This window comes from Typha angustifolia, chromosome 14, assembly GCF_048772165.1.
Source record: "Typha angustifolia cultivar Huaian chromosome 14, ASM4877216v1, whole genome shotgun sequence".
NCBI lineage: Eukaryota > Viridiplantae > Streptophyta > Magnoliopsida > Poales > Typhaceae > Typha > Typha angustifolia.
This window is the reverse complement of record NC_133252.1, coordinates 11,321,238-11,337,214: the sequence shown is the minus strand read 5'-3', so window position 1 is coordinate 11,337,214 and position 15,977 is coordinate 11,321,238. Positions and strand designations below refer to the sequence as shown.

The following is a 15,977-nucleotide window of genomic DNA, read 5'->3' as shown; positions in this document are numbered from 1 at the left end:
GAAAAAAATATTAATGGCAAGAGAGAGACGTGTTTGTTCTATTTGAGAAGAAATATAGGAGAGCCTCCCCCTCGTTAATTACCATGAAGTTAGGTAACTTCTGGCTAGATAGTTTACGTGGTTTATTTAATATGAAGTATTTTCTCTTTGAATAGTTTAATAATTTATATTGCAACCATCTAGTTTATTTAGAGTATTAAAAAAAATGTTCGTTGAATTGGTTATTAATCTCGTGGAACAAAATCACTATTTCGGAAAACAATTCTCCTGAGTGCACTTAGTTCTTTTTTTCTAAATGTATAACCTCTAAAATTAATATTTATATTTATCTCCTTTTAAACACTTGGATTTTAACTCCTCAAATCTAATTAACCATTCAAATTTCATCAATTTGACTGAAACTAACAAAAAATACTCTTATATATTCTTATTTTACATATTTTTTTATCAGTTAATAATATTTATGTCTTTTTTATTTTAAATACTAAAGTTTCAGCTTATTTTTGTCAAAAAGTAACATTCATGGTATAATTGCAAAGATAAGACACACGGTTCTAATCTCATACGTAAATACTCTTTCTCCCACTATAGTACTAAACATTAGAAAATATTAAGATTTTATTAGCGAAGTAAATTTATTAGAAACTTTTACTTCCTAAATTCATTTCACTTTCCAACTCGCTGTATACACAACACCAAAATCTCAAAATAATTCTCAAGAGAGAGAGAGAGAGAGAGAGAGAGAGAGAGAGAGAGAGAGAGAGAGAATCTTAAAATCTTTTGAACCTCCAAGCTGAAACAGAGAAGAGCGGCCTCTCCTTCCAACAAAGGAAGAAGCATCCATTCTTATCCTTCACGCTGTGCCCCTCGCATCCTCTGCTCTCCAGCAACCCCCTCGCCACCTCCAGCCCACCGTAGCTCAGCGGCACCCGTCCAAATCCAGCAAAGTTTAGCCTCTGCTCCCATCTCTCCAACTTCTCGTGCCGCTCCCTTCTTGCCAAACCATCGCATGCAATAATATTCTTAATCTCCTCTCCTAGCAGCACCTTCTCCACCCTCGCTCTCTCCGTCACCGCTCGCGGCGCCGTCGATTGCATGCAGTCGAACAGATTAGCGTAGTAGTATATCGCCTCCGCAAATCTCTCGCATAGCTCGCCGTTGTGGTTCGCTTCTTGCTCAGCCACCACCACGACCTTGGGCGACAAAGCGTATAGAGATGATAAGAAGCTTTCTATCGGCGAGGGGGAGGAGTGGGCCCAGTCGGGACTCAGTCCGATGAGGTTATGTCCGTGCTCGCTTCTGAGGAGATCGCCGAATGTGCCCAGCATCGGATAGGCGTTGTACGGACTCCCTTTGGCTCCGTCGGCGGCGAGGAGACGGTGGAGGTTGAAAATGGAGCAAACGGCGACCGCCTCGCCGGTCTTGACGCGAAGCTTGTCGAAGTTGAGGTCGTCGAGGCGGGCCTCCACCGCGTGGAATTGGAAGGACATCTCGTAGTTGTCGGCTTGGGCGGTGAGAAGGGTGGACATGCGGTGGAGCAAGCCGTTGTCGTCGTGGACCGCCGTGATGCGGAGGTGGGGCGGCCCTTCGGGGCGGCGGAGGAAGGCGTAGAGGAGGGAGAGCCACTGCTCTGGGTTGGCGACGGGGCCGGAGAGGTCAATGATGTGCACAACCTGCATGCATGCATATAGAAGGTCAAACTTATCGTTCATATAAGGCAAATAAAATAACATAAAATTTAGACAACAAGTTAAGCTAACATTTACCTTCTCATCCTCCATTGCCTCAAGAATGGCCTGGTTGGACGTTAAAAATGCTACCTTTAGAAAAGGGAAGTGTTCGTAGAAATGATCGCGAGCGGTGGCGACGAGTTGGCGATCACCGGAGTCGGAAGAGGACAGGAGCGCACGGTAGACCCCGGCGAAGCGGTCGAGGAGGATCCGGCGGGCGAGGGCGTCGGCGAAGTAGGACGCGAGGCGCTGCATGGTGTGGCCTTCGCCGCCGCCGGCAGTTGGGGAGGCGAGCAAGGAGATGCTACTTAAGCATTCATTGGCCTGGCCGATGTTGCCGGCGGAGACCTCGAAGACGCAACGTCGGAGAAGATTTATGAGCCCAATGCCACGTTGGTCGGGGCTCATGAATTCTTGGAGCCGAGGGCTGAACATGAAAGGATTGCAGTTGAAAGGCGAGGGTGTCGTACCGTCTTCATGCACCATCTTCGGATTAATTCGCCGTCGACCAACTGGAGTTTAGACTTCACAAAGTACGTGTATCAAGTGGAGTTTACAGTTCTTCTCCATCTATGCTACCCTTTCAAATCTCTAAGGACAAAAAAAATTTGTACCCATTGGCGAGGAGATCAAAGCATCAACTTCGAATTGGCAACTATACACTACTGCTGGTTGTTTGCGAAGGTATTTTTTTTAATTCTTTTTTGAATGCCTGCGATATATCCAAGAGCTTTGTACCTTTGTCCATTTGCATGCATCTTCCAAATGTTTCCATGTAGGAGTTGATGGCAAACAAATTTCTCTTTGTTGGCAACTAATTAAGAAGATTAATAGATCTTTGCCTTTGTCTTATTCCACGTGTGTCCTTCACCCAGAATTCTTTTCAAAAAAGAATGTACTCATATCACGAGAAGGCTCGAGCCTGTAGCAATTAGCCCGCTTGTATCCATTAAATAATATAGGCTTTATAGCCGGCCCATATACCACTAATATCTAGTACAGAAATCAATAAACTTGACCATGGGTACGAAATAGTGAGAGGGACAACTTATGAGCAAACTTACGGACAACCCTATCCCCAAAATAATATTATGGACAAAATTTGCCTCTGAGTTGGTATTTAGTAACTTAGGCTTAATAGCTTAATTTTATTGATGACTTAACGATACAGTTGGTTTATAGGAGCAGCTTGACAGTGTGGTCATATTTATTTCAAAGTAATTATTTAATAACGTATATAGAAGTTTAATTTAAACAGCTTACTATATTAACTAAAAATTTTAATATAACATATATATATATATATATTAAAAAATTAGGCTTTATCATTGCTCATATTTAGCTCGGGAGCTCATAAATAATAAAAAAAAATGAAAAATAAAAAACCTTGAAGCTAACTTAACGTCCTTGGCACGAGTGACACGTAATTTGTAGCTACCGGACACGCTACGAAAGGTTTTAATCAAAAGGTCAGATCGAAACAAGGCACGGATCCTCATCCCGAGGTCATGCCTATTTCCCCACCTTTCACATGTTTTGATTACATCTAGGACCCTGCTCTGTTTTTCAACTATATGCAGTTTACGTCTTATACTTTAAATATTTATAAGTAGAAGCCCTACAATTACTAAATATTAGCACAAAATATATTGTTGTTAGTTAAACTAAATCAAGGGCTAAAATTAACCAGACTAAAAATATCACTAAAATATTCTTATCCAACTCTAAATACCTTGTCCAACACAAAGTTCCATACAAATATTTGGTAAAAAAAAATGTAAGGACAGATATGAGAATATTTAAAATGCAGGGTTTAAATAAAAAAGTTACCTTTGATTTAATATTTAAACATAATGGTCAAACGTGTAATGTAAGTTAATACACTTTTGATGTGACCTTTTTATTTGCTACGTGATTATTTAAGCACGTGATGGATTGATCAAAGGGAAGACAATAGCTCTCCAAAATAAATTAATTAACTGGTGTCATAGTTAGATTGCCACACCTTGGTATCTCAATAGTCAATAGTAACAATTTTATCCATCTTTCCAAATATATATTGCATTAACTCTTTTTAGTTATCCTCTGCTTTTAGAAAGGGAAAAAAGAAAAGGATAAGTCCTTATCCGTTCTTTTTTATAATCCATGCCTATATATAATAGGAACAGATCATCTCCAGAACCAAACTGCAAAATTACTAGTTTTAGCCAACCATTGCTGGCCAAGTAAATGAACTGACGCAATTTCTGCATTCTGTCTTGCAGGGTATCTATCTTTTGCCTTTCTTGTGGGACTCCGCAAAGCATTGGGATTTAGTCTATTAACGAGTTTTGTTTGGAGGTGGGGTTGGGCGGTGGTGATCTCCTCTGTCTTCCGAACGTTCTTTATGTTACCAAAATCAATTCCCTTTCCTTTCTCTCTGCAATATAATTTTTTTCAGTTTGATGTCAGACAGAGAGAGAGATAGAGAAGGATTGAATTTGGGATTGGGTTCGATTGCGTCACCTCCTTCCTTATCCTTTCTGCTCTGCTGATTAGGTTCCTCGTCACCATCTCTGCTCCTATGTCTCCACTCTCGTAGATCCCTCTTTGCTTTCTTTCTCGAGATCTTACTCTTACTTCCTGGCAATCTTCCGAAGGAGACGTTTTCCGGAATTTAGGACACGTTAATTTGGAACCTAAATTTCTGCGCGCTTGCAATTATTTGTAGATTTTGTGAATTGGGTCTTGTTCAAAATAACATTTTTTTTGTTTGGGTGATTAGAGGGTGTAGGTAGAAGTTTATGAATTGGGTTGTGCTCGAAGGTGCGGTTTTGTTGATCGAATTATAATTGGGAATTGTTGTAAAAGAGGGGAAATTTTGCATCTTTTCTTTTCTAATGGATATCACCAATGAGGCCAGCGTGGATGCCTTCTTGATCGGACCTTCCACAATCATTGGCCGCACGATTGCTTTCCGGGTTCTGTTTTGCAGCTCGATTGCGCAGCTCCGGCAGCGGATTGCTCTATTTATTTGCATCACCATTCGCAGGATTAAGGATGGAGTTCTCCCTCTGGTCGCCTGGTTCCATCCGAAGAACACTCAGGGGATACTCGTCATGGTGACCTTGATGGCTTTCCTCCTGAGAAGATTCACTAACGTCAGGTCGAAGGCGGAGTCGGCCTACAGGCGAAAATTCTGGCGGAATCTGATGAGGAGCGCGTTGACGTATGAAGAGTGGGCTCACGCAGCCAAGATGCTCGACAAAGAGACCCCGAAGATGAACGAGGCGGATCTTTACGACGAGGAGTTGGTGAGGAACAAGCTGCAGGAGCTTCGTCATCGGAGGGAGGAAGGATCTTTGAGAGACATTGTGTTCTGTATGCGTGCGGATTTGCTAAGAAATTTGGGTAATATGTGCAATCCCGAGCTCCACAAAGGCAGGCTTCAGGTAGAATTTTTTACCCCTAGTTTCTATTTTAAGCTGCTATCTCATGAATCTAACTGATCTCGGTGAGAAAAAAAACGCAAATTGTTACTGTGTAGGTGCCTAAACTAATAAAGGAGTACATCGACGAGGTGTCAACTCAACTAAAAATGGTCTGCGACTCTGATTCCGATGAGTTGCTCTTGGAAGAGAAGCTTGCATTCATGCACGAGACAAGGCATGCCTTCGGGAGGACAGCCTTGCTCTTGAGTGGGGGTGCTTCCTTAGGAGCTTTCCACGTTGGCGTAGTGAAGACACTGGTAGAGCATAAGCTTCTCCCTCGCATAATTGCAGGATCTAGTGTAGGTTCCATAATGTGTTCCGTCGTGGCAACAAGGTCATGGCCGGAGCTGGAGAGCTTCTTTGAGGACTCCTGGCACTCGTTGCAGTTCTTTGATCAGATGGGTGGAATTTTTGCAGTTGTGAAAAGGGTCATGACTCGTGGTGCGGTTCACGAGATTAGGCAACTGCAGAGGCTTCTCAGGCATCTCACGAGCAATCTAACATTTCAAGAGGCTTATGATATGACCGGTCGTATTCTCGGTATTACAGTTTGCTCTGCGAGAAAGCACGAGCCGCCGCGGTGTCTTAACTACCTGACATCGCCCCATGTTGTCATATGGAGTGCAGTGACTGCTTCCTGTGCATTTCCTGGTCTGTTCGAAGCTCAGGAGCTGATGGCGAAGGATAGATACGGCGAAATAGTTCCCTTCCATTCACCCTTCTCTGTAGGTGTAGGTGCAGAGCAAGCTCCATCTGGGGCCTCAGCGCATCGCTGGAGGGATGGAAGCTTGGAGAGCGATTTGCCCATTTTGCAATTGAAGGAGTTGTTCAATGTAAACCATTTCATCGTCAGCCAAGCCAATCCTCACATAGCCCCGCTGCTTAGGCTCAAGGAACTCGTCAGAGCTTATGGTGGCAACTTCGCTGCAAAGGTACGTACGTACGTGCCTACATTTCTTATTCTATTCAATTCCTTCCGTTCGAGAAATTAAACCGTCTGATTTAGTCGCTCTATCTGTAGCTTGCTCATCTTGCTGAGATGGAGGTTAAACATCGCTGCAATCAAGTTCTAGAACTTGGCTTTCCAATGGGAGGGATAGCGAGGTTGTTTGCCCAAGATTGGGAGGGCGATGTCACAGTGGTGATGCCGGCTACACTTGCTCAGGTACTTACACTTCCATTTTTCCCTTGATCCTTTTTGTAATTATACATTCAGATTCTAATGTCTGATACATTTTGTTTCTCTTCTTCACCTTGACCAGTATTCGAAGATTATCCAGAATCCATCTTATGTGGAGCTCCAAAAGGCTTCCAATCAAGGCAGGAGATGCACCTGGGAGAAGCTCTCTGCAATTAAAGCTAATTGTGCTATTGAACTTGCGTTGGATGAATCTGTTGCGCTTCTTAACCATATGCGCAGACTGAAAAGAAGTGCTGAGAGAGCTGCTGCTTCCCAGGGATACGCCAGCAGCACTGGTAGGTTCAGGGCTTCTAGGAGGATACCTTCGTGGAACTGCATTGCGAGAGAGAATTCGTCTGGTTCTCTCGAAGAAGATGTCCTTGCAGATGCTGCTGCTTCAGTCCACCAAGGAGCTGGCCTCGTTGCTGGGCCATCAAACAGAAATCAGCGTGTTCAACGAAGCGTACGCGATGGAAGTGATAGCGAATCAGAAAGCATTGATCTACATTCATGGACTAGAAGTGGTGGGCCTCTGATGAGAACTGCATCTGCTGATAAGTTTATCAACTTTGTTCAGAACCTTGAGATCGAGGCAGAATTCAACAGGTCTTGGCCAAGGGAAGATGAGAATGATGCCGCAGCAAACAACTCCAATTCTCTGGTAGCTCAGTTGGTTGGCAGAGATCCTTACTACAATAGCTCAAGAGTTTCAACTCCAGATAGAAGTGCAGAAAATACAGACACTGAGTCGCGCGAAATTGGCAACAGCAACGGCAGCGGCAGACTCTCTCTTGGTGCTTCCACAAGCATTATGGTCTCTGAAGGTGATCTGTTGCAACCTGCAAGGATTCATAATGGAATCTTGTTTAATATTGTGAGAAAGGAGACTCTACTTGTACAGAGGAACGGTGACGCCGAACAACATCCAAGTACTTCAATGGAAGCAGATGTCGAAAATATACAGATAGAATCTTGTGATGCTATATCAGCTTCTGATTATCATGAGGATGACGATGAGGAACCTGACTTGAATTGCAATGATGGAGCAGCTTCTCATTGTGACACTGGAACTTCCAATCAAACTCCTGCGGTCGAGAATAATGCTGATGATTGAGAACATTATGTTGTATATTGCGTTGTATTCATCAACACTTTGGGTGACACTGAAATGGAAGAAGCATTTCCGATCACACCGGCGAGGGTATGATGTGAGCATCTTGACATGCATGTAGTCAGCAATGCATGACACTGCCATTGCGTCTATCAAGTGCTTTTGATTTTTGGTGTAAATGAAATTTCTGATTTTTGTATCATGAAGCTTTCAGTGACATACATCTCTGCAACTACTTTATGATGTAAATCATATTTCCTTGGAAGAAACTGCAGCCATGACCAAGTGAATTGTAACTGACATATTTCATCTTATTTCATTTCACTTGTTAATACAATTGTCATTATTAATTTGCTTTTCCTTTTGTTATTATCTAATGGAATGAAGCAAATTACGACTCTGTGAACACAAATGGCTAACACCACTTGTTGAGCATCAATTATGCCAAGACAAGCAAACATTGTTTAATATCATTAATTATTGAAATGTTGAAATCTTAGTCTAACAGATGTTGTTATGCAGATTCAATCAAATAGATGAGTCAAATCACAATGTAGGAGCCACAAACACGTCGGGAGTAGGTTTAAGCCTCAATTATTGATAAATGCTATGTGTCAACTCTTCTTATCATCAAACACTACCACTTTCTAAATTTCCATCCTAATGATAGCTATAAAGACTGACGACTGTTTGATAGATTCTACTAGAGATAACTTCTGTTTCTAGTCTATATTAAAGGTCATAAGTAGTTTAAGTATACATAATATAATGATTTATTTAGAAAAACTTCTATAGGGACCCAATTTCTCTTGGTGTATTACAGATGCAAACCAGCTTAATCAAGCCACACACTACCTAGAAGATTCTTAAATCAAGCAACCAAAAAAACTTAAACAATCCTCCCACTTTATAGTTCATACCCACAGAAAGTTACACCAATTGGTAGGCCCACAGAGATGGATCAAATTACCTCCACTAAGTCATCTACAACTCCACAAATGTGAATTGGATGTGATGCTTCCAGAACTACCAACACACCTCTTTGGCAATCCTTGTCTTTGCTTCCAGTACTGGGGGATGCCCCAGGATTGAAAGATAGCAACAGGATTAGGAAAGCTATGGAGCTTCCTGGAAGACAACCACTGTCCTTTGTTCAGATGACACCATCATGTGGCTGTCACCGTTTGGCATTCTGTGCCGTCCTGGGAGTTTTTATTTGAAAGTTCACTGCAATTTCGTAGGAAAAGTTCGTTCCGATGCCTACGTCGGTGTGGGTTGAAGGATAAATTAAAGCAGAATGAGTCAATCTTTTTCTAGTAGAATGTATTTGAAAAAAGTACGTTCTTTTTGTCCTTATTAATTAAAATTGATATGTACTTATAGCAAGACAGTGGTCGGAGTTTCGTAGAAGATTACATAAAAAAAAGGGGTAGACTGACAAAACTATTCGAAAAAAGCTAAAGAAAAGTAAGTGGTTGTTCTTGGTAACTACAATTGCGTTTGAATTATGAGTTAGTACTTGATATCATGATGCACGGTGCAATTTTGCAAGCTGGTAGGCACAAAATCTATTCTTCATAGGAGGCATGCAGTCTAAAACTCCAAATTTAGATAGAAGATGTCAAGCCTATTACACAAAACAATCTACATTAAAAAGCATAAAAGCACTAGTAGATAAGAGAGCAGCACCCTGACACTGAAACCAACGCTAGCTTCCAGGAAAAGCAGCATGGAGGCAGTTGAGCATTGATCCGTTGAAGAAGCTGGAGACGGAAAGGAATTAGATAGAAGACAGCAAGAAGGATGGAGAGAGAGAGAGCCGGGGGCAATTAAAGTGTAAGATCGAAGAAAAATGATAAGAAAAAGGTGATGACAGCGGTGAGAAAAGCCCTCGAGAAGGCGCTTAAACTATTCAAGAGGCAATTACGATGTAATGTGATACTAAGCCATAGCACAATTCTAATGGTTGGAAGCTGAGACTAATGTCTAGTTATTGTTATGTGTATTTGAATTATATTTATGTATGTTTGCAATCCCCGTGCTCAATTTAATTAAGTAGAATATTTTGATCCAACTCTCTAACTTAGCTTTTCATACAGTGGACAAAATAAGCCCTTCATAACATCAATAGAACAGTAAAAAAGGTTACAAAAGAAGAGAGAGAGAGAGAGAGAGAGAGGAGAAATCTAGACCATCCATCCAAGATCCCACTCATCGCTGGCCGTCCATCATGCTAACAAACTCATCAAAGCACACGAACCCATCTCCGTCCGTATCGACCCCTCCGATCATGCGCCGGCAATCGTCCAGCGAACAGCAGTCATCCCCTAGAACAGCGAACAGAGACATCAGCTCCTCGGCCGAGATCTTCCCGTCCCCGTCCGCATCGAAGACCGCGAACGTCTCCCTCAACTCGGCCTCGTCCGCCGCCTCCGCCATCTCCACCACCTCCTCCTCCGCCGCCTCGGCCAGGATCGCCGCTACCTCCTCCTCGGTCGAGTTCAGTCGCCGCAGGACCACCTCCAGCCCTTTCCGCGTCACGACCATCTTCCCCTCGTTGAGTTGGAGGACGGACCTCGGTGTGGATACGGTGGAGTACTCAGAGCCCGATCCGATCGAGGGGGGATCCGGATCCGATAAGGTGATGGTTCGCGTTTTCTTGTCCTTCTTCTCCTTGCTCTTGGTGGAGAAGAAAGGAGGACGTAAGGTGGCAAGCTTCATAGTTGAGAAAGAGAGAGAGAGAGAGAGAGTAGACATGATCAAATGGCCCAGCCCGCCCGTGCCCGGCCCGACCCGGCCCGGTTTGGACCGGGCTAAGCCCGGCCCGGACCCGGTTTAGGCCCGGCCCGGCCCGAGCCCGAACTACCCATGGGCGGCACGGGCCAGCTCTTTGCCCGCCCGACCCGGCCCGAAAGCCCGCCCGTTTGGCCCGCAACTAGGCCCGCCCGTCTGCTACAGTACTTTGCCCTTCTGCTACAGTAATGTTACCACTGCTACAGTAAAAATATTTTGGTATTATACCGTTTTGCATTATTTTAAGCACACATTTAAAAAATTAATTTTTTTTAATTTTTTTAAAATAGAGGAATATAAATATATATTTTTTAAAATAAGCTAATAGTTAAAAAAATTCTAAAAATAGCTAAAATATGGGTTGGGCTGAGTGATTGGTGGGTCGGGCCGGCCCGGCCCGACCGGTTAGCCCGATCTCTCACGGGCCAACGGGCGGTAACGGGCTAGACTATTCTAGCCCGGCCCGAACCCGGCCCGGCCCGAGTGATTGGTGGGTCGGGCCATGGACAAATACTTAAGCCCGGTTGGCCCGAAAAGCTCGGCCCGAACCCGGCCCGGCCCGCCCGATGATCCTGTCTAAGAGAGAGGGAGAGTTGGAAGGTTGGAGAAAAGAGGGGAGGGAAGGGGGAGTTAAAAGGAGAGGGAGGGAAGGCGAAGAGGAGGTTTCGAGGAAGGTTCCTGGTAGGGAATGTCCATTTTAGTTGTGTTTGCTTTTTAGGTAGTGTGCTTTTTTTTAAAAAAATAAATTTAAATTTAAAAAAAAAAACTCTTCTGATTTGAGAGGTTTGGCATTATGATTTTCAGTTAGTTTGCACCAAACTCTTCTATTTACTTTTTAAATTTAAACATTTAACTATTTTATAGTCAATACTAAACTGTAATAACTATATTTAACTAAACTAAATTTTAAACTTAAAACTTTTTGTGTGAGTATAACAAATTGTTTAAGTTTTTGAACGAATCTAAAATTATATAAGACTCTTTTTTATCTTTCTGAACATAACGAGCCGTTAGATATATATATCAACGCATTAATTATGTTGATTAATTTATTTTTTTCTTACACAATTAAAATTAAGAAATACGTACAAGCTGACCCCACTATTAAAACGCACTATAATTGTTTGTTAATGTAGAAAGTATAAAATGTGTGTTAAAATTCACGTGCGTTGACTCTTATCTACTTAGGCACAGTAATTAGCACTTAAAGTGAAATGGATGCACGTTTTAATTCGTTCCATTGTACAAGATTTTGAAGTTGAAAGACGTACCAAATTAACGTGTTGACTCTAGTCAGGCAAAAATTAGTCAGCATATATTTTTTTAAACGGATTAAATGGAGTGCACGTTTTAGTCTATTTGGAAGTTCAAACACATAATAGAAAGAGGAACTTATTAATTCTCCATTACAAGAGTTAAATAAAGATTTCTCTACCACTGCAGCTAACTCCTATTAATCGTTGAGCTAGTTTTCAGACAAATCACATCACAAGCCTAACAACTAACGACAAGATTACCGGACAATAATTTGGAATGTGTCAAACTCCACAACACTCGATTCGATGTTATTTGTTCTAAGAAAGATTTGAAATCTTTATTCAACTTGTTAGTTGGGTTAGTAGATAGTGTTTTACCGATTATTTCTTAGAAATCGAGATTTATTATGCAAATTAACGATTATAACTCTTTATTTTTAATCGTTTAAGAGCCCGTAGATTAAATATAGGCTAGAGAAAAAGCTAGCACCAATATTTTCAAACAACCACACCTAAAGCCGCTAAATCCTGAATTTAATTAGTCGATCTTATTTTTTAAATAATAAATTTTATTATATTTTAAAAAAAAAAAAAAAATATATATATATATATATATATATAGTTAATTAAATTAGGTTGAAAGCAAACAAAGACGCACTATTCGGAGAACTTTATGTGCTACAAATGGTTTGGTAAAATAGTGGAGAGAAAGTGGTGAACAACGTCAGGTTGACTGGATAGGGGAGAGGACACTCACGAAGGGAGTGTCTGCTTGCTTATATTCATAAATGCCTCCTTTCCTGGAGGAATAAAAAGCTTGAGATGGGTGGTGGCTTTGGGAAAGATGAGACTGGGAAGGAAGGAGCTGAGAAGCTTCACTGATTACGTTGCTTCCAAGTCTCTATATATACGTGATTCTAAGAACTTGTTCCTTTGCCAGTTGTTGGACTAGTACTATATAGACATATAGTATTGTTCACGATTAGGATGCTCACCATATCATTTCCTTTTATTATTACCCACATTTATTTATTTATTTATAGTTAACTTTATTATATACGATATTAATATGTTAAGTAAAGTTGTTGAGGCCATAAAAACAAAACACATTGGAATAATAAACACCCATCTGGATTCAATTCATGGATTCTGGAATTGATATTTAGAGGATTTTCTACTGTATCTTTGTATACTTATGATTTGAGAATTTTTTAGGAGGGCTATTGGTCTAGTTGTTTAATTTAAATACAAAGAAAAGTTAGCCCTTTTGTTTCGCTATGACTAATACGTGGTTTATAATCTAAAACATGAATAAAAAATATCTAATAATAGTGTGTTACTGATAATAGAAGTAAAATATAGGATGTTATTATTCTTTCTGGGGGGTTAATTATATTTTACCCGTGTGATTTAAGTTAATTTTATAAAAGTTTAATGTACTTTTAATTTAAGCATTTAACCTTTATGTGGTATTACTATTAACTTTTTATCTTAACGTCACCAAAATAAAGATTGAATTTAAAAATCTTTATTAGAGACAAAGTTACAACAGATTGTATAAATTAATATTGATAGAATGATAATAAAGATACGACAAAAACTTACATTTATTTAATATATTAATTATATTTTTTTATCATTTAAAATTTTATTAGTATTATTTTATATGTATTGGAAAGCTCATCAAATTCTCTACAACTTTGTTTCCGATGAATATTTTCAAATTTGATATTTAATTTAGTCAAAGATAATTAAAAACACCAAAGTTATACTTTCTATTTTTAATATTTAAAAGCTCGAAGACTGAATATAAGCTAGACAAAGAGTTAACACTCTTTTGACATAAAGACACTTGGTCTCACTAACATTTTAGCTAACAACATAACCATTCAATTTAAGCTCCAAGTCATTATACCATCAAGCTATTGTTTTAAACTACTCCTTCAAATCAACACAAGCCATTAAACTGAGCTGAATTGATCCTCCCAAGCTAAGCCACTGATACCCAAATAATTTATTTACAATAAATTTGTTTGGAGGTGAACTTAAACTTACAACCTTCTAGGTTACAGACGAGTATCCTCCCAATTTTTTTAAAATTGGATAGTAATAAAATATTATATTTTAATTAAAATTTTAAGTGCTTTTAAAAGTACACGAGTGTTTTTGCTATAAATTGTTTGGGAATTTGGACGAAGATCGGCCTGAACCCCGACCCACTTATATCGACCTGAGCGAGGGATTCATCACGTAGTGCTCAAGTTGGATTCGACCCGAAATTTGCTCTGAAGACTGAAGTGCTTCCCGAATCTTATGCGATTAGAAGCTCGAAAACTCCACGCTTCCCTCCTCAAATCTGGCCTCCACTCCCATGTCTACCGATGCAACCTTCTCCTCCGCGCCTACGTCCGTTCCAATGCGTTATCCGACGCCCACCGCGTGCTTCATCTCATGCTTCAACCCACAGTCGTCTCGTACAACACCCTCCTCTCGGGTTACGTCAACTCCCACCGCATCGATGACGCCCTTGACCTGTTCGACAAAATGCCGATTACGGATTCTTGGTCTTGGAACACTCTCATCTCTGGGCTCGTCCGAAATGATAGATGTAACGAAGCCGTTTACCGTTTTGTCCGCATGAATCGTGGTGCAGTCAGGCCCGATAACTACACTTATTCCATCATTGCTCCTTGCTGTCATTTGACTATTGGCCGGCAAGTCCATGCGCATGTCTTGAAAGCGTGGTCTGATTCGGACCCTTTTGTTGGTACCAGTTTTGTAAGAATGTATGCTGAATCGGGTCAGTTGGATGAGGCAAGGGAGGTTTTCGATGGCTTGTCACAAAGAGACTTGGTCTCCTGGAATGTTCTGTGCGATTGTTATTCTAAGTTTGGCATGGGCCATTTGTGTCTTCAGGCATTTCTTGAGCTTGTTAGAATTGGGATTCGACCGGATGAGTTCACTTTCGCAACAGTCCTAAATGAGTTGGCTAATTGCTTGCAAAGTTTTGAAGGGATGCAAGTGCATTCGATGATTATGAGAGCCGGATATTGTTGGGATACATTCACTTGCAATGCTTTGTTGAATTTGTATTCGAACTGCGGTCATGTTGATTTGGCTGACAGATTGTTCAGTGAGATGCCAGAACACAATGTGGTTTCTTGGACTGCAATGATTTCGGCCTTTGCAGCGGGCGGTTACCAAAGTGATGCTTTCGACACTTTCCAGCTGATGCGGATGGGTGGAGTGAAGCCCAATTCTTTTACCTTTGGTTGCTTGATTGGTTCATGTGCAAGTGCTAACGCTCTGCAAAGAGGGAAGAAATATCATGCACTTGTTTTGAAGCATGGGTTAGAAATGGATGCAGTCGTTGCTAGTTCTCTGGCAAATATGTATTCAAAGTGCGGCGAGACGAATGATGCACTGAGTCTTTTCAATAGTATGTCTGAAAGAGATGTGGTTTCTTGGAACACAATGATATGTGGGTTAGCTCAGAATGGGGAGGCTATGAAATCTTTGCAGCTTTTTGATGAAATGGTGCAAAGCCATCAACCATTCATAACCCCTAATTCTAACACTTTTCTGGGTGTCTTAAGTGCATGTAGCCATGTTGGCTTGGTCCATAAGGGTTGCAAGTACTTCAGAGACATGGTTTATGACTACTCCATTGAACCACAGCCTGAGCATTATGCTTGTTTGGTAGATCTCTTGGCCAGAGCTGGGCTTTTAGAGGAGGCAGAGGATATAATTCTAGCATTGCCTTTTGAGCCTGATGCAGTGATATGGGGTGCCCTGCTAGGAGCTTGCAGAAGACATGGAAACCTAGTCATGGCTAAGCATATTGCGAAGAGGCTCTTTGTGGCCGAACCGGGTAATTCGTCCAACTATGTCCTCCTTTCTAACATGCTTATTGCTAACAGAGCGTGGGATGATGCATTAGATGCTAGAGAACTTATGTGTGCCAATGGAGCTCAGAAAGTTGTGGGGACTAGTTGGATTGACATTAGGGGCAGTGTACATTCTTTTACAGCAGGTTTTACTTGTCATCCACAGTTTGGATTGATCTCGGATATGTTGCGAAAATTAGAATTAACAATGTTCGATATTAGATACCGGTGTAATATGGGAACAAAAGCTTGTGATTAGCGAAGCTGTGAAGCTAAAACATGCAATTTCGCAGTTCTTTTATGTTCTACGAAATACTATTTCAGGTGGTGAATAGTTTCACGTTTCTAATCTACGTTTAAAAGCCGATTTAATAATAACTTATAATTACTATTTAACTCCTAATCAAAAATATTTTCCTCGTTTAGTTTAAAATGTCAATAATTCCCATCACTATTAATATCAATTTTATATTACATTAAATATAGTTATGACTTTTCATACGAATATTTAATTAAATAATAGAATAACTTACATAAGCATTAACTCTTC

At 40.9% G+C, this 15,977-nt stretch overlaps 4 protein-coding genes across 4 annotated transcripts; 2 read left to right on the top strand and 2 right to left on the bottom strand.

Moving 5' to 3' along the window:
• Positions 1-770: 770 nt before the first annotated feature.
• Positions 771-1,490, bottom strand: LOC140775730 (scarecrow-like protein 3). The gene has a single exon (XM_073119138.1). It carries the CDS (start codon positions 1,488-1,490, stop codon positions 771-773), a length of 720 nt encoding a protein of 239 aa, XP_072975239.1.
• Positions 1,491-3,959: 2,469 nt separating this feature from the next.
• Positions 3,960-7,851, top strand: LOC140775799 (triacylglycerol lipase SDP1). Its single transcript, XM_073119239.1, has 4 exons — positions 3,960-5,161; positions 5,257-6,132; positions 6,222-6,365; positions 6,463-7,851. Exons 1-4 carry the CDS (start codon positions 4,610-4,612, stop codon positions 7,492-7,494), a joined length of 2,604 nt encoding a protein of 867 aa, XP_072975340.1. The 5' UTR covers positions 3,960-4,609; the 3' UTR covers positions 7,495-7,851.
• A 1,851-nt stretch (positions 7,852-9,702) lies between these two features.
• On the bottom strand, positions 9,703-10,212 carry LOC140775729 (uncharacterized). Its single transcript, XM_073119137.1, has one exon. It carries the CDS (start codon positions 10,210-10,212, stop codon positions 9,703-9,705), a length of 510 nt encoding a protein of 169 aa, XP_072975238.1.
• Positions 10,213-13,853: 3,641 nt separating this feature from the next.
• On the top strand, positions 13,854-15,686 carry LOC140775728 (pentatricopeptide repeat-containing protein At2g13600-like). The gene has a single exon (XM_073119136.1). It carries the CDS (start codon positions 13,854-13,856, stop codon positions 15,684-15,686), a length of 1,833 nt encoding a protein of 610 aa, XP_072975237.1.
• The last annotated feature ends 291 nt before the right edge of the window (positions 15,687-15,977 follow it).

Bases quoted from the DNA above. Each gene is read 5' to 3' on its own strand.
- LOC140775799 (XM_073119239.1), top strand. From the start codon at position 4,610: ATGGATATCACCAATGAGGCCAGCGTGGATGCCTTCTTGATCGGACCT. The intron at 6,133-6,221 runs GTACGTACGTAC...CTCTATCTGTAG, and splicing joins GTGGCAACTTCGCTGCAAAG to CTTGCTCATCTTGCTGAGAT. The intron at 6,366-6,462 runs GTACTTACACTT...CACCTTGACCAG, and splicing joins TGCCGGCTACACTTGCTCAG to TATTCGAAGATTATCCAGAA.
- LOC140775729 (XM_073119137.1), bottom strand. From the start codon at position 10,212: ATGAAGCTTGCCACCTTACGTCCTCCTTTCTTCTCCACCAAGAGCAAG.
- LOC140775728 (XM_073119136.1), top strand. From the start codon at position 13,854: ATGCGATTAGAAGCTCGAAAACTCCACGCTTCCCTCCTCAAATCTGGC.
- LOC140775730 (XM_073119138.1), bottom strand. From the start codon at position 1,490: ATGTCCTTCCAATTCCACGCGGTGGAGGCCCGCCTCGACGACCTCAAC.